This window comes from Takifugu rubripes, chromosome 3 (assembly GCF_901000725.2).
Source record: "Takifugu rubripes chromosome 3, fTakRub1.2, whole genome shotgun sequence".
Classification (NCBI taxonomy): Eukaryota; Metazoa; Chordata; class Actinopteri; order Tetraodontiformes; family Tetraodontidae; genus Takifugu; species Takifugu rubripes.
The window spans coordinates 9,069,487-9,087,242 of record NC_042287.1 but is presented as its reverse complement, the minus strand read 5'-3'; the positions used below and the strand labels follow the sequence as shown (position 1 = coordinate 9,087,242).

Here is a 17,756-nt window from a genome sequence, read left to right as displayed (position 1 = left end):
GGTGCGCGCGCGTCCGTACGCGTGTGAGCCTGCGAGAGCGAGACAGAGTCACGTGTCCGCCTTCAGCCGGTGAAGGCTTCGCTTTGCGCTCTGCGGCTCCTCTGGGCAGACAGCGATGCTGCGCCTGGAACGGGAGATGCAGCCCAGAGTCACTCGCGTTTAAAGGTGAAATGATGGCACGGTTATCACCGGAGATAAAGGTACCGCAGCAAACTCTTTCTGCCATTCAGCCCCGCAAAGGTGGCGCGCACGCCTCTCCGGAGCGAGAAAACTCCAATTTTACGCGTCAAATTAAACTGAAAACTGGAGCAAAAGAGTCTTCAGGTGCATTTTTCTTTTATTTGCTTTCTACTGACACTTTGTGTTTAAATTAGACTTATTTTTGTAAACGTTGCGGGAATTTTGTTGCCGAAGGCGACACCTCTTTCTAAAACAATTTCACACGTTGCGATAGTTGTGGTCTTAACATCCTTTTGAAAAGTTGACCAGACTTGATCTGCAGCTCCGCTGTCTGTCTTCGCTGCCCCTCTCAGAGTTGATGAAGGCGATGCAACAGCCCTGCGAGCTGAGCAGAAGCCTGGCAGAGCGGCACACGGTAAGACTTCACTCTTCCTTCCTCACGCTGACAGGGAATCTCATCCGCATTTCCACACTACCACGGATCAACTTTTTTTTTCTTTTTTTTTTTTTTTTACAAACAAACAAAAAACCTATAAAGAGTTGGAGTGTTTCCAAAACGGTGAGCTTGTTCAACTTAAAAGGTTCGATATCGTTAGGGTATCGTTGAAGATATCGGATGCTGTCATACAATCTGGAACTGATTTTAAAGGAATGCCTGTCAAATTTATATATTTATTTAGGCCGTTATTCAGTCAGTTTTGAGCATTGAACTATGTGTTTTCAGCCGATCTCCATCATAGCAAGCCGGCCTTAGTACGGTGGTGGGCTGTGTTGTTTTACCTGCCATTCTTCGAATGGGGCCTGGGGTGAGGAGCTGAGGGTCATCGGTTCAAGCCTCGGTGTGGACAAAAAGCAGGCATACTAGTAGAAAGAGGAGGTACCTTCAGCGCACCAGCAAGGTACCAAACCCCCTATGCTCACATTGGGTCTTGCGGAAGCAGTCAAGAAACTGTTTTCAATCAGATTTGTCCACTTTTTCTCCCAGCTGTCATGAGCAGTGACTTGCCCAAGAACCACTGAGCTCAAAACTCTGAGTGTATCACGCTCTTGGGTAATTCAAGCCCCCAGATTCTTGCGCAAAGAGACAAATTCTGAAATTCAAAATTTGCAAAAATGAAAGGTTGTGCAGCTCAAAAGTAGGGGTTGTTGAGTGTGGTGACAGAACAGTTTTGAAGGAAATACAGTTCAACATTCTTTTGGGATTTTACACAACCTGTTTTTTCCAGGCTGCTTTGCAAAGACTGCCATATCATCATGGACGTGACACCCATGGGTGTGACCCTGCCTCCAATCAGTTACGACCATCTTACAGTGTAGACACAACAGAGCAAAAAAGAGTAAAAGTTACCTTTATCAGCAAAAAAGTTCTAGTTATCACTCACATCAAATAATTACAGGTCACTCAAGCCACCAATTAGGAAGGTCAGGACAGGATGAAACAACAAAAAGACTTAATACTCCAGTAATATAGTGATAAAAGATTAATTGTAACTCTTTACCTGACCGGTGAAGAAGCCGTTAAAAAAGGACAAAAGCTTCATCCCGATGGTAAATGAGACGAGAACAAAGACTTTCGCAAATAAGCGTTACGTTGTATGATTGTCCTGTAAAAGGTTAAAGGTGGATCATTCTCACTGATTATTAGGTCACCTGTTCAAACATTTTATAATTTGCAAATCTTCCATCCTTGAATTACATTTTTGTTTATTTATTTGTTTATTTAGTAAAGCGACATAAGGTATGAAAAAGCACACAGGAAATGCGACAGTTTCTGCAGTACACCGGGTCTATTTTGCAGAGTGAGCGAGAGTAAACGGTCTTTCACCCAACATCCACAGGAACAAAGACAAACGGATCCCAAATCCCATCCTGACACACGTTGAAGACAACGTGGGAACGCTTGAGATTTTCTTATAATAGCATGTTGTGGACAGAATAGACCTTTGCTCATCAGAAGATCTGGCTGAACAAAGAACATCAACCTAAAGGGAAAACAGGCTTCAGCAGCCTGTTAGCCTGTCAAATTTTACAGATTTTGAATTTTTTAGATTTCGAGCGGACTAGAGGCCTTAAAGAAACAACAGCCAATAGATCAATGCATTGACTGGCCCACACGGTCTGGAGGGAGTATAGGCTACACAGATAATGCTTGTATGATAACATGAATCCGCTCTAACAGGTAACTGGAGGCTAATGTTAAGGGTTATGTGAGGGGTTTTTAAATGTCGCTGTTGCTATTAGACAGTCTATGCTGATGCCACCAACAGCCCGTGTTCTTCTGTTTTCCTGAGCCCCAATATTGATGACACATTTGCTCTGGTGGTCACTCCCTGTATGTACGTCTTTCTTCAGGTGTAACTCCAGCGTCGATGCAGCCGCAGTTACAGCTCATCTTTTACCAGCTTGAAAATGGCACTCAAGTAACTGGACTCCTGTGTCTGTAATCGCCACAGCCAGGAACTTCGCTGCTGAATCATCAGACAAGGTATAAGGGATTAATCACCGTTTTGGTATTTTTCTGAGGTTTTCACTGTACTTGGGACCTAAACTGTTATGCTGCTTGCATATTGTTCTTACCTTAACATCCTGTTGGAGAAATGTGAACGCCGTGACTTACTCGGCTAATTGAGAGGGTTTCTGACTTCTGATACGATAAAGTGATGGAAGTCTTCACATCTAATGCAGTTTTACCACACAACCTCGCAGTGGTTGGGCACACGATTCTGAAACTGAGGACAATTTCTGTCTGCACAAAGGCCACTTCCCCAGGTGAGGGGGGCATTGGAGGACAGAAATTTTGCTTAGTCTTGTGGCCAGTGGGAGGTTTCAAGAGGGAGTTCCTGGGCTGCAGGATGACTCTGCACTCTATTCTCTCTGCAGAAGAAAATCAATTTGCCAAATAGTTGTGTGATGTGTGACAGTGATGGGTGTAAACGCGGGTAAAGAGGCCAAACAAATCCACTCTTCACCAGCTTCACTTTCATCTTACTCCTCAGACCGGAGGAGGGTGAAGCTATTCTAACACAAGCAGGGAAGAGGAGAGGTTAAAGTCTGGCTGGACTCGCTGTGATTCATTTCAAGATTTCCTGGTACTTTTTTTCCTTCTTTGCAACCCAGAACTGAAACAGTCAGCAGTTAGAGCTCTTACTGATTTACAGTCGGGGTCTGAAAGCAGAGGCTGACTTCTGCACTCGTCCTCTCAGCACATGTCTATTTTCCTTCTCACACATGTGCACTGGCGGATGGGCGTGAGTGGGCAAAGTCACACATTGTCTGGATTATTGTGAATATTTTGGCTATGGAGAGCAAATGAAGCTGTGAGCTGAAGAGAGATGATGTCAGACCGCATCTTCTGCAAATGCCACAATGCCAAAATAAATGGCAGAGAAGAATGTCAGTGTGGAATCTGCGAAGCTAAAGAGAGGCAGAAAAGCAAACCAAAGTTCCGGAGTGATAAAGACTTGATTGGCAGGTTGAGCAGCATTTTAAAATGTAATCTGCACTAGAAACATGCGCGTGCAATCGCCACACATCCACTATGACAAGAACTTGTTCTTCACATCAAACACATGGTGCACCAGTGCGTTCATGGAACTCTGCTTCTCACTGTAGCTGAACAAGTTCTGAACCACCTGTTGGATCCTGTCAGTGAGCATTTAGAGAGGAGATTGTTCTTAGTTATCAGCACATGTGTGATGATGTCAGATTACATACAGGGAGGTGGCGTTGTTGTGTCATCTAACGATCCAGATCATTTGTAACCTCTTATTCCCAACCATGTAGGAATAAGAGGTTTGATCTCTCTCTGCCATGTATGTGAAATATTCTTGCAGCGAGTCCAAAACATCACAAATCTTTTCGGACTCTGTAGATTTGTGAATACTTCAAATTGACACCAGAAGAAACAGGCAGATTTCTGGGCGACGTTGTCGTCATCATGGATGACCTCTTGCAATGAGGGCCCATGTCTTCAGAAGTTGAGTTTATGCTTTGTAGCTTAATATCTGGGGGCCAATTCTCGTGAAATGGGGTGGGAAACAGCGCGTCAATACAAGTTCTGGCTGATCTGCATTTGCCACCGTACTATTGTTGCTCCTCTTGTTGTTTCTTGCCCTTAATGCTTTCTGCCACACCTGTCCCCAAAAAAAAGAAAAAAGATTTTATTATTAATCATACCTGGCAAAGTCAGACATGCTCAACAGCTGTATTTATAATTAAGTTGTAGTTTACACCAAAGGATAAAACGTCTAACAACTGGAATTTGGCCTTTTGGGTCCTCAAATATGAAGACCTTTTAAAATCCTAATTTATTGTTGGAGGACATTAAAGATGGTTCTGAATTTGTCTGGCCAGTGAACAAATGTGCTGCCGAACAAGCAACACGGTGTTTATGCCATTAAAAAGCACTCGTCTCCAGTCCTCATCACTTCCTTGGTGTCCAGGCTTCACACTCACAAACACTCGAGTACTCTGAGAACAACTTGTGAACAGCACATGGGGGGAAATACTTTGCCCGCAGTACACTGGCCCAATTCATTCCCGTTTTAATCCGCTCTGTGCTCTCTGCCTGATTTGGTCTTGGCTTATTTTGCATGTCTAAGTCCGACTGACGCAGGCTACAAAGGAGCGGCGATAAACAGGGGTTTAATGTGCTGTCTCCTTACTGGGTTTAAGGTAACCCTAGCTGCCCAAACAGGTTCTGTCATTCCATGACCCGAAAATCATTTGTAATCATTTTGTAATCAGTACAATATTTAGTTCTGGCCAGATTATTTATAAACTCCTCCGGGTGGAGCGCTTGATTTGTCAAAAAGAGGAAAGAAAACCAGCTTGTCATCAAGCCTTTGTTTTTTTTTTTATAACTTCTAGCTGTAATAAACATTCCTGACCAGGTTCTGGTTTAGGAGTTTAATGCAACGTTGCTCATATAAAAAGACAGAAACTGAATGAGTTTGGCTCTACTGTATTATTGAGCGTTTTATGCAGATGAACAATATGGTGTCATCTATGCAACTATAAAATACAGGAAGACAGCATCAAGGCCGGAACAGTGGAGCCCAACAATACCCACGAGTAACTCCATCACTAACGCCAGAAAGGCAACACCTATTTTTTTAAGCCCATAAGCTTTCAGTCAGTTATGAACCAAATCATTTAGAGACACAAAGACTCAGGAATCAGTGGCCACATTACAGAGAGCTGATGAAGGAAGAGATCCATCTACAACCTAATGATTATTCAGGTGTTTCAGAATGACACCCAAACAGACCCCAAGGTCACCTCATAATGCAAAATAGTTCAGATGGATTGTGGAGCCCCACAGGTATTCTTTAAAAGGCATTTCAAGCTGCATGTGACACAGGATAACAGTCAGATCCATTTCAATAAGTTTCAAAGGGGTAATGGCCTTCCTGGTTCAGGAAATAGCCAAATCTTCTGTTCAGACTAAATGTTATTGGAGCCATTGTAATTTAGGTGGACATTACTGTTTGTGTTATAATTATAATACATCAACAAATTTGGAGCAATAAAGAATAAAGAGTGTTGTTTCCAGTCAGCTAAAGGAAGGTTGAACTTTAGCCTCCAGTTGGTTAGTGTTTGTAGGGATGTGTTTATGGTCTGTGGGATGACATTTGTCAGTTCATTAACACTTGCAGTGTTACACTTCAGGCGTAAATGATCAGTATCATCTAGTTAAATCTAATCTAAAATGTCAATTTCTGCAGCAGGAAAAGCAGCAATAACTGTGTTTTAATTGACAAAGTCTCTGTATTTCGTGTATTTTGGAGTTATAGGTGTCACAGAACATAATAAGCATGTAAATAACTGACACGACTTTAAAATGTGGTGTCTGGTAACAGGAAACAACCACAACAGTTTGCAGAAGATGCAACAGTTGATCTACCTTCCACCCAGGATTCATTCCTGATATTCTTCTGGGTGGAAGGTAGATCTTCCACCCAGAAGAATATCAGGAATAAATCTTGATTAATAGTCTCAGTCATCCAGGTCAAAGAGAATTCTTGGCTTCAGAAAATTCAACTGGACTTCCTTTAGTTTTTCACCTTCGATCTAAGATGTGTCTTCATTTCTGAATCGACTGGTGGCAATCCCAGAGTTAAATACTGTGCTGGTTTACTGAATGCTGCCTGCCGTTAGTGGTCGTTGGTGGTAATCTGCACTGTTAAAGGGGTGTGGATCGTCCCGGTCACCAGGCAACATCGGACTAGGCTGTCGCTGGGGGGGATCTCAGGGCAGCATTGTCGAATTTTCTGAAGCCATGAATGAATGTTCTACTGCAGTAAAAGGTCATTTCTTAGAGTTCCAGTTACTTTATGGGCTCATCATCAAGACTTTCTGGTGTTTCCCATCAGCAGTGATGAAGCTGAAGCTGTAGGAGCAGAAAACTTTGGTTGTTTAACCAATGGTTAGATGGCACATATAGGAACTTATCTAAAAGCCTTATTTACTTATTATACACACCACACACAACACAAACACACACACACACACACACACACACACACACACACACACACACACACACACACATATCCTTCTGTATATTTCATGTATAATAAAAACCCCTGTTAACTCTGTAACTCTATGATCCGGTTGGTAAATGTGAAAGCTGGCTGGTGTTACTGCTGACTGAAATTCCAGTTAAATGGTTGTATATTATACACGCTGCGTCCTATAATGCCAGCCGAGCTGAGACAGTGAGTGAGTCTAGAAGTGCCAATTAGGGTTAAAAGAGGTTGAAATGTTACCAGGTTTGCATGTTATAAAAACGGTTGTTGAGTCGGTTACTCAGAACAAAATATTCTTTGTTCTGAGTAAAAATATTTTTTGCATTTGGGTATTTTTTGTAATCCTGTGTTCACTCTGCGTTACCTTTTCGTGTCCTTTTTGCTTTTAGCTTCTCTTGCCATGAATCTGTTCAGGAATAATGCCATGACCACTAAGAAGGAAAAAGAGAAAGAGATCCAGTATGAAGAGCCTCCAGATGGAGGTTGGGGCTGGATGGTGGTGCTGCATTGCTTCCTCGTACGTTGGTCTCATATCAACAGACACAAATAATGAAATTAGTTGTAAATTAGTCAAATTCTGCATTTTCCTCCCTGATGTGGCCATTCTATGGCATGAAAAGCTTTGTCTGTTTTTTCTGTCTGCAGGTGAATGTTCTCGTGATGGGAACGCTGAAGAGCTTCGGGATCTTCTTTGTAGCTTTTCAAGATGAGTTTGGAGGCTCGGCGGAGAGCATCAGCTGGATCGGCTCCATCATGTCCAGCCTGCGTCTCTCTGGAGGTTTGAGCTGAGAACATGCTACTCTGGTGTCAGCTGTGTGGACGAGACTGATGAATAAGTTCCTGAGAACCTGCTGTTTCTGGTCTACAGCGCCCCTCGCCTCCTTAGCCTGCGCCAAGGTTGGAACCCGGGTGACCTCCATCACCGGGGCGGTCCTGGTCAGCGGAGGGTTCCTCATAAGTATTTTTGCCAACAGTGTGGCGTTCCTCTACATCAGCATGGGGTTGATAGTCGGTAATTAAAACTCCTTACTAGTTACACCAACAGTCATGACAACCACAATAACCATCATTTATCGTTGTAGGAATGGGTTTCGCACTGTTGTATCAGTCCTTCTCCGTGGTCACAGCGTTGTACTTCAGAAAGAGGCTGGCAACGGCGTATGCAATCGGACGTTCGGGAATGGGTTTGACCTTTGCCCTCGCACCGTTCACCCAGCTGCTTCTGGATCAGTATGCTTGGCAAGGTAGCTATCGCTGAACTGTAGCCAAGTACATCGAACAGTCTTGCATTTCACTGCAGCATTTCATTTTTGTTTTTTTAAAAATATATTTTTACGTTGCGGAATTCCTATAAATCCTGTAAATGTCCTGATTTTCCTTTCCTCTCCCTCTCCAGGAGCAATGCTGATTTTTGGTGGCCTGATGCTGAATCTGGTTGCCTCCGGGATGCTTCTGCGCCCCATTAATGTGAAGCCAGTCTCTAACTCCAAGACCGCTCCCATCCAAAAGAGCCCCGCAGTTTCCCTAAAGAGCTCCTCAGAGAAGGACAGCGCCAAGAACTGCTCGAACGGCTCCTCTCATTTGTCCAACGGAATCCCGAAATCGACACCTTTTCAATCCGCTCCTCCTGCTCCTCAGGAGGACACCAAGAAGCAGATGAGTCCATGTCCTCAGGGAGCCCAGGACCAGTCGTTAAACCCAGAACTGAGCAAACTGGTCCTAAATGGTGGTGAGGCTCAACAGGATGTGGGTCAGTGCAAACACACAGACGGCTCAGCAGAGCTCTCCGGAGGCATGAACGGGTCAACCGTGGCTGTTTGCCCCCCGCACCCGAGCACACAGAGTGAGATGATGGCCACAGAATCTAAATTACTGGACTTCTCCCTGCTAAAGGACCCGTTCTTCTGCATCTACACCTGGTCACTGGTCTTCAGTCAGCTAGCCTACTTCATCCCCTACTTCCACCTGTCCGCCCGCGCAAGGAACCTCGACATCGATGCCATGGACGCCTCCTTCATCATATCTGTGGCAGGTGAGGCTCATGTTGTGTCATAAGACACGTCAGCTGTTTTCTGGGAGGTGTCTTCAGTTAGCAAAGCACCTTTTGTTGCATCTAACCGTTTTGTCAGTTGTTGGGTGAGTGTGGCTGCCAGTTGGTTTGTTTTTGTTAGAGAGGTGGTTGACTATTAAACCAGTAAAAACAGAACATTTGTTTACCATAGTCCTTTTAGATCATCGTAACGTATCACCACATAATGGGCGATATTGTGGCAAAAGTGGCACCTTTTCCTGCTTTTTCAGTGCAAAAGAAGTGAGGCCAAGTCAAATTACGCCCATCTTAAATTTGTGATAACGTAATATAATTTTCAAATGTGTACATACAGGAAACTGATTTGTCCTGTTAAAAGTCTGAGAGGTTTCAACCCTTCCCTCCTTGCTAACCCATCAAGATGTAAGATTAGAAAAATGCTAAATGGAAATCAGAATTGCAAGTCTGAGTGCAATTATTAAAGTATCACTAGAGGTGGCAAGGCAAGCATTAAGGGCGCACCTCATTCTTCATTTAGTGCCATTAAATACGCTGGCTAGAATATGAGCAAGCATGAATAAAGTCAGCTTTTTACTCTTTATTGATTATTCCTTCAAAAGATGATGGGTTTTTTTTGTTTTTTTTTATTAAAAAAAAATCTACATCAGACAAATTAAAACAACCTCAAGGATTTTTTAAAATTTCAGACCAAATAAGGAATTTTCAGAATCCACAAGCACATGAGTCCGATAGGGACACCTTTGAATTATTACTTAGCTGATTCTGCTGTGCTTGAGGTCTGCGTTTGTGAAAACTGGGCTTAGGAAGCAGTGCAAAAAGAGAGAGAGAAGTCCTCAGTCAACTTTTCGGCATTAATTATTTGTGAGCTGCTCATTCTCTGCAGTCTTATGTAATGAATGCCCTTACATAAAAGCTGAACTTTGGTCTACTGGCCAGAGCGTGTGAGTGCAGCAGTATGCCATTGATGAGGCCAATCCACCAGCAGAACACAGTTTAATATTTTCTCTACATTTGCGGCGACCACGTGCACGTGTACATTTTTGTGCGCCTGGACAACCTTTGTTCGATTATGCTTCGGCGTTGTAAACATCCAGGTAGTCGATGTGTGTGTGTGAGATTTGTTGCTTACTCTGAAATCTCTGATGCGAACGGCTAAATATCTGACATAAAGAGAGATTTTATATTTAACACCTGCAGAAGAAAAACTGTGGTGGAAATGATGCAATCTGACCCAGACAGGAGGAGGAAGGGTTTGCCAGAATGACACCAAAAATGATTCTCAGTGGTGTTTTACAGGCGTCTTTATTCCTCTCTGCGGCTTTTTTTCGGGGAAATCGTAAGCTTGGTGCCAGCGATTAGAGCCAGTGAGCGTCAAGATGGATTCTTCCGCCTCAGGCACATTTGTTCTGCTCATGTGCACTGCAGCGAGGGAGAAAGAGGGCAGAGCTATAGAAGGAAGGTGCCACCCGTGCTCCAAAGCCACCACACCAGTGTCCCGCTGCTTCTTTTTCTCCAACCCTGCGCTCGTCATAAAGGTCCATTGACTCGCTGGCGGAGGAAGGCCGCTATCGTCCGGGTCAGACAGTCAACCTTCAACCACCGACACTGAAGTTAACGCCGAAGTCGCTTAGCAACGCCCGGCTGAAAAGACGCTTGGCATTGTGACATGGAGGGCCTCCAAGTCTCGTTCTTTAGTGGCCGATACTCTTCAGAAGAGCAGTGAGGCGACATGGGGCACAAAAGACACGTCTAACTTAGACAAGCTGGGAAAACCACCATGTCCTTTATTATCATCTCGCTTTAATGAAGTGGAGACAACGTCCTTTTTGTGAAACCCACAGCAGTGTCCTGATATAAGTACACGTTTAATACCTGCCAGCCGCACAGACTCGCCATAGAGTTCATGTTCCTGATGCACCGACGTCCAGGTGCTACTTGGCGAGGCCAAATTTAAACTGCATTATGCTGAATTTGGACAGAGCAGCTGCAGGGCTAAGCTAACCTGCTGAGGCCAAAACACACAAACAAACTCACAAATCGTTTGTATGCAGGCAGGCGACGCGACGGGACACCATCTAGAGGAGGACAGACAAACAGAGCACAGCTGCCTGCCTTTTCTCAAAACCCAGAGGGGAGAACTGATCTAGATTCCGTTATGTAAGAGAAGTGTGCTGACGAGGCACCTCGTCCTTCATTCACCAGGCTTCATTCATGGCCTTGAGCTGCGGCTGGTCATCAATATCACGCACACAGCATTTAGAATCAAAACCAATGTGCACGCTTGAGGACTGGTAACGCCTTGAATCGTCCGCTAGAGTAAATGTGTCTCCGTCCAGGCTGCGTCGGAGGGACTGCAGCCTGGCGCTGAGGCTAAATAAAGGTTTGGTAACACAGATCTGCATGGAGCCATTTTGTCCACCGATCAATAGCTTGCAACTGTCTGCTTGTAGCTATTCCTGCAGCAGTCAATACACCGCCGCAGTCTCTCCTTCAACAAGGGGAATGCTGGTATCATTTGAAATCTTGTCATGTATTTTTTTTTTATTCAATTATTTATTTTGGGGTGTTGAATCACCTAGCAACGCACCTTTTTGTCTGTTGTCGGTACTATGTCAGCTGAAAACATGGTAATACTGACCTAATTGGATATTTAACTATGCTAATGAAATTTTCAAAGAGATCCAAAATAACAAGTTTGTTTGATTATCATCAGGTAGATCGTTGATGCATATTTTGAATTATACATTCAACCCTTCCGCCTTAAATGTAGCTCCCCATCTGACTTAAATATTTAAATGTTCAGTCCTTTTCTAACTCTAACGCCTGCCATTCTTTCTTTTTTACTGTAGGTATCACAGAAACCATCGCTCAGCTGATCTCGGGCTGGGTGACAGACAGGAACCTCTTCCACAAATACCACTACCATAAAGCCTACCTGATCCTCTGTGGCCTTGTCAACCTGCTGTCCCCGCTGGCCACTTCCTACATCCTGCTGATGGTGTACGCTGTGTTTTTTGCCATCTTCTGTGGTGGTTACATGGCTCTGCTGCTGCCCGTTCTAGTAAGAAACCCTCCTCTGTAGAATAACTCTGTGGTTTGATGACTTTCAGTGACCCGCTGAGCCTCGTGTAATCGAACATTCCTCGGGCTGCGCCCGTCGTCACGGCTTTAACGTCTGCACTCCCGAGACGATAATATTTTGCGCCCTAAATCATTTCAAAATGACAGTTGAAAGATGTCTTTAACTGTCATAACTCCAGTAGTAGAATGTGCAATTCATGCAAATGGCCCCTAGTCACATAGGTAGAATGTAAATCAAAGGAATATAGATGGCTGACTGCCAACGGAGAACAACTATGCTGAGAAATGACAGGCAGAACTGTCAACTTTTAGCACAACTTCCCGATGAAGCATTTGGAAAGAATTGTGCGCAAGATACAAACAGATAAAGCGAAACACTCCCCTTTGAAGCAGAGGTCAAAGCTGGTATTATATATATGAGACAACCTTCATATCCACACTCTCGGTAAGTTCAGACACGGGCCACAAAGACCCTCAAGGCCAGTACTAAGCCCATTATCTTGTGACCCACTTTCAAAAGGCACGCGAGGAGGTTCCTCTCAGGTGTGCTAGGGATCCATGACCACCCGAGACACCACTATATCCATGATTTCACATTTCCTATAGAGCAGGCGACACCGAGAAGGGAAAAGTTTGTTTAATAAAGATGTGTTTTGTCTTCATGTGCAGTGTAAAACACTCAGATTGACCCTCTGGTGTCAGATCCATCTTTAACACCCTTAAACTAACAGAACCCGGCCTCACCTGGCAGCTGCTCCGACAGTCACTCTTGGCTATCTTTTATCTATGAAGATTTACAAAGACAAAGATTTAACAGCAGTCGAAGGTTCCCCGCTTCCAAACCTGTCAGACTAAAGTTCTGCTGTTCTCTCGCAGGTCGATCTTCTGGGATCCGAAAGGGTCAACGACTCCATGGGGTTCTCCATGTTTTTCGTGGGCCTGGGATGCCTCACAGGGCCTCCGCTCGCAGGTGAGGGAGTCACGGGATTTGAGGAAAATAATAATGTCGGTCAAGTCGGTAAAAACCACTTTCCAGATGTGTCCAATAAAAGACCCGTGTGCTGCACATTCAAGCCTTTGTGTGCACGTTCACTGAAGAAGTCAATGTCAAGGGATGTTTTTGGCCTTGCACAAGCTCGCCGTGTTTTCCTGAGTTCCCGGTGGCGTCTCTGTGCCTGTTTTCATCGTAGACTTTGGATAACAAGTTTTTTTGAGGGGTGGGACCGCTGCAGGTTGTCCCGATAACAAGTCGAGATGAGTTCCCCGCGTTTTTGTGCTGTGTTCATACTTGTGCTGTTTGCTTAGCTTCACTGGTGACAACCTGACAGCCGATCTGGTTCTTATCAGTGATGTGTTTTTTTGTTCCCCACAACGAAGGGACACCTGAATATGGAGTGACTTTCCCCCCCTAATGTTTGGACATGAACTCTTTAGCCTTATAACTGGCCCCAGTTCCTCTGAACCCCCTGACACGGTTCTGTCATACAATCCCCTCGGAGGATCTAGAGTTGAATTGTGACTTACGACTATCCCCTCAGGGTGGGTGGAAATAACACCAATCCCCCTGTCAGCCGTCTGTGTTTCAAAGCCCAACGCAGATGCAACAGAAAGCAGCTCCAGTACACGCCGCGTCACATTCTCCGTGTGAGTCCGTCCCTCCCGACTGCTAATTACAACCTCATCAATTCATCCCCAAACTGGACTGAATTATCAGAGCAGCATTATTATTATGTATTATGATTCCTTTAGACCTTTTCTTGAATGCAGCTTCCGGTCTGTCCTCAAACTACCGTTGCACGCAAATATGACATAAATCTATACTTCTCTGAACTGTGAGTAGATCCACTCAGTCGGGGTGACGTACAGCACATCATGCAAAAACTATCCGCTTGACTAAAAGCTTGTGATTCCCAGGGTTCCTGTACGACTACACCCAGACCTACGACTGCTCCTTCTACCTGGCGGGCCTCTGCTACCTGCTGTCCTCTCTGTCCTTGTTCATGGAGCCGCTGGCTCGGCGCTGGAAGACCAGGAACAAACTGAGTCAAGACAAGAAGGAAAACAGCTGCCAGGCCAAAGGCTGCTTCACCCCCGACCGCCTCCGGAACGGCGTCGTGTAGAAACAACACCCGGGAAAGGCCTCCAGTACGTCGGTACCGTTGGGTCATGATTGCCGTGGGAACCGCCTGAAGAGACAGAGACTCTGACCCGTCGGCGACGACGCAGATGTGACTTTAATGGAACAAAGCCCACCAAAGCCAAATATTGTTGTTCTGGAAACCGTTTTTGTTCCGCTGAGCATCACCTGGCCCGTTTTAAGATCTGCAGCTTTACTTATTTTCAGGCCAGAAATGATTTTTTGTGCACACACACACACACACACACACACACACACACACACACACACACACAAAATTGGCTTCAGTTCAGCGCTTCATGTCACGTCAGGGAGACGAGAGCCGCGCACGCCGGCGTGAGCCATGAACACCGCCGGGCTGTGCTTTTCACCCCATTCCTCCGGAAGTCTTTACCAGAACCAGGTCGTGATTATGCTGCATGATATTACTGCTGAACTTTAGCTGGCGGATAGTTAACAGCAGGAACAGCGGTGGCGCTGAAGTCTTCCAAGTAATTTGCTCTGAGGTGTCTGCAGATTATCAGAAAAACTATGGAAAAAAACTCCTCCTAACCCGTTTGCTTTTGCTGATGCACTCGTGAGGTACAGGACTTCAGCCGCTGCTCCAAGTGTTACTCTCCTGCTTTGAATTATTTTTCCTTTGATAATTCGGGTGTTAATTACCTGCAGGCCGCAGAATCTCTCCCAACCTTTTCGTTGCGCTGCGTGAATGTTTGCTAACACAAATATCGAGAATGACACCTTTGCGATCTTTCAGGACATTCTGAAAACTGGCCGTGAGTGGAGCCACAGATTAAAAATCATTCGTTATTTTCCCATCACCTCATAGCAGCATAGGGCATTTCCTCTCTTACGCCTGTTTTTAGCTTTGCGACTGGCCAGTGTATTTATATTATGTCCTTTCAATGCATTTTCCAATTTACTACATGCCTGATGAACTCTGCATCCTATTAGAAAAGTTTGATTGGTTAAACTCTCCTCTTTTGTACACATATATGCCATTGTATATAAGTCAGATATAATCAAAAGTCCAGGGCTGCAACTGCTTGCGAGCATTTTATTTTTATGTTTTAGTACTCAAGATAATTTTATGTCTTTGTTTTCACAACATTTAGTTGTATTTAGTCACTTTATTCAGATTTTGCACACTAAAATGATGTCCCGTTTTCATCCACAACACTACATATGGTTGCATTTACTGCATTAATATCTCTTACCTCAACTCACACCTCAGCGCCTTTCACTGCAACACCTCAGATGACCTCTAAATCTTAGTCCTTAAACTTTAATCATTTTAGGGCATTTTTACAGTTTTGGTAGCTGCATCACAACACAGTTTTTAATCTGCGTACCTTTGTCACACTTTTAAGTAAGAAGAAAATATTTGGTGAAATGTGTTTTCTCAAAATGTTTGAAATACTGTGACTAGAACTGGTTTCTGGAAAATGAAATTTCTAAATCTACATTACCAATGGAGTTACAGAGACGATAGGGAGTACAGATTTTTTGTGAGGAACTGGAAGAAAGTGGTTGCCAAGCCTCTACAGTGCCTATATTAGCGGCCACGCAACTTTTATTTTGTTAATATGTGGGAGTGGATTGTTTCATGAATTTTTTCTTTTTTATTACTGCAAGATGATTTTATGTTCTCACCTGTTTGCCTTATAAGATACCGTTTTGTATCTCTGCTACTTTTCCACTGATGTCAGCCAAAGACGCATTAGAAACCTACCGAGAACTTGAACAAGAGGAGGTTTGGAAACATGTAAAGAATTCGGACGCGCCGCTGTGACCAGTCATTTTTCAGCTCTGTCGGAGCGCCCTCTTGTGGCCGAGGCGCGCTTCTACTAGAAGAATGCCATTGCCATTAGAACCAAGTTATTCCCCCTCAGCTCACTTACACAATACTGAGCAAGGCTCTTTGTATTGTTTCAATAACCACAGTCATGCACAAAAGCTCTTTTGGCTCACGTGTTGCATGCTGCACCAGTATGACTGAGGACCACTGAATATGTAATAACCTATTATGAATGTCTGGCGCTTTAAAAGAGGATTTGGGTTTCTTTTCCTTTCTTAGTTATCCAAGTATGTTTAAGGAACAATATTTGATAAGTATCTGGAAATGCATTTTTACGATCCTTTTAATAAGCAGCCGACAAGAGCCCAGACTGGTGCACGTGTGGCTGACGAGCAGGCAGGTTTCTCACTACTCTGACTCTTGGGTGTCACAAATGATTTAGAGAATATGCTAAACTAATTCCAGGAATCCTGTTTTGTGTAAGTACGAGTTGTTCTGTCAAGCCCTGCGAAAGTGCAGAGTGTAATAAACTCGCATGCGACTCAAGTTTGTGCACATGTGACACTGACAACCCTGCAGGTAAATAAAAAAAATCAGAACATCTCCCCCAAATAAAAACAGTCACGAATGTGGACGTTTATCTGGCCCTTTATTTGGAAATGTCACCTTTGACAGAAGAATTGTCTGCACATTGTTACACTGTAAAAACACAGTAAAAGCCTGGACACTGTTGCTGTGGTGTTAGATAAAGTTCGACACTCACATGAGCTGCAGCGTGATGAAGGGGCGAGGAGCCGTCCGCGGGCCGACTGACGCGCTCGTCCGGACAAACCCTGCGAAAGAAACAGAGCTAACTGTTCACAGCATTTTACACTGCACAGCAATCTCCAGTAAATGACATTGTGAGTTACTCTTTCCCCGTTTGAACGATGTTCTTCTCCAGAGTTTATCTTGTAGATGGCAACTCATCTTTTAAAAGAACTTAAGAGACTAGAGACAGGGTTATTTTTATAGGGTTATATTTAGTTTTAGACCGGCAGTAAAGTGAAGACAAACAGGACTAAAGACCTGTTTTTCGAGTAAATTGTGATTAAACTCACATAGAATTCTATCAAGCCATCAAATCAATGTCATGAGCTGGTGATTGTGAACTCATCCCTGTCCAGATACTGGTGCCCAGCAACACGTGGCAACATGGAGGATACTGCAGGATGCAGGGATGGACCTCCTAAAATCACTGGTAGCTTAATTTCTCTATTTCTTTGTTGCCTGATATACAGGATGTCACATTATTCCTTTATTCATTATTCTGATAGTTCTAGTGAAACAATAAAAAGAGGGCCCAAACTCTGGCAGGATGGAAAACACAGGTGCCTTTTGAGAGAATTTTCCAAGATCAGACCAGAAAAACTGATTATAATCACCATTGAGATTTTAAAAAGGACAAAGGTTGTGTCTTCATCTCACTTTACAACATTCTCTCTTAACCAACATTGGCGTTGTAATTTTAAGAAGGGAAATGTTGTACACAGCAATGTATTCACCATTTCGCAACATTTCTTTTGGGATGGACCAACAAACTAAGTTGTTATCAGCAACAACTAATGTATCTAGGCAGAAATTGTGTCCACATTGACTGTTTTTCTGGCTGTCAACACCTCCATCACTTACCTCTGCTGCGTCAGCCAGCGATACAGACCTGGCCCGGCAGCTCTGGTTACTCACCCCGGTCCCGTCCGTCTCCATGGCGGCGCACAGATTCGTCCGGTGGTCGTCTGGTGTGCAGGAGTCTGGATCCGTCCTGCAGGTTGCAACAACAGAAAGCTCCGTGGTCCTCAAGATGGCAATGTTTCTCTCAGGGAATCCTCAGCACAGTGCAGTGTGTTTTCGCGTGATAGCGCTACGATTAATAGCAAGATGAAATGGAAAACTCTCTTTTCCTGTGTAAAGCAGCTGTAAACTTAAAACGCAGAGTCTCCT

At 44.2% G+C, this 17,756-nt stretch overlaps 1 protein-coding gene across 7 annotated transcripts; it reads left to right on the top strand.

The window, feature by feature from the left end:
• Window positions 1-48: 48 nt before the first annotated feature.
• slc16a4 (solute carrier family 16 member 4) lies at window positions 49-14,810 on the top strand. Of its 7 annotated transcripts, XM_029833567.1 has the most exons (12): window positions 49-324; window positions 534-595; window positions 2,533-2,665; window positions 3,177-3,269; window positions 7,100-7,227; window positions 7,356-7,488; window positions 7,579-7,722; window positions 7,793-7,954; window positions 8,107-8,742; window positions 11,610-11,821; window positions 12,718-12,811; window positions 13,756-14,810. In XM_029833567.1, the coding sequence occupies exons 5-12, from the start codon at window positions 7,111-7,113 to the stop codon at window positions 13,959-13,961; spliced, it is 1,704 nt and encodes a 567-aa protein (XP_029689427.1). In that variant the 5' UTR covers window positions 49-324; window positions 534-595; window positions 2,533-2,665; window positions 3,177-3,269; window positions 7,100-7,110; the 3' UTR covers window positions 13,962-14,810. The 7 variants fall into 7 exon arrangements, with proteins under 7 accessions (XP_029689427.1, XP_029689424.1, XP_029689426.1 ...); XM_029833564.1 differs by lacking the exon at window positions 3,177-3,269 and having other exon boundaries at window positions 50-324; XM_029833566.1 differs by lacking the exon at window positions 3,177-3,269 and having other exon boundaries at window positions 50-324; window positions 503-595.
• Window positions 14,811-17,756: the final 2,946 nt, after the last annotated feature.

Coding starts and splice junctions, on each gene's coding strand:
- slc16a4 (XM_029833567.1), top strand. CDS start 7,111: ATGAATCTGTTCAGGAATAATGCCATGACCACTAAGAAGGAAAAAGAG. Junction 7,955..8,106: donor GGATCAGTATGCTTGGCAAG/GTAGCTATCGCT, acceptor CTCCCTCTCCAG/GAGCAATGCTGATTTTTGGT. Junction 8,743..11,609: donor CTTCATCATATCTGTGGCAG/GTGAGGCTCATG, acceptor TTTTTACTGTAG/GTATCACAGAAACCATCGCT.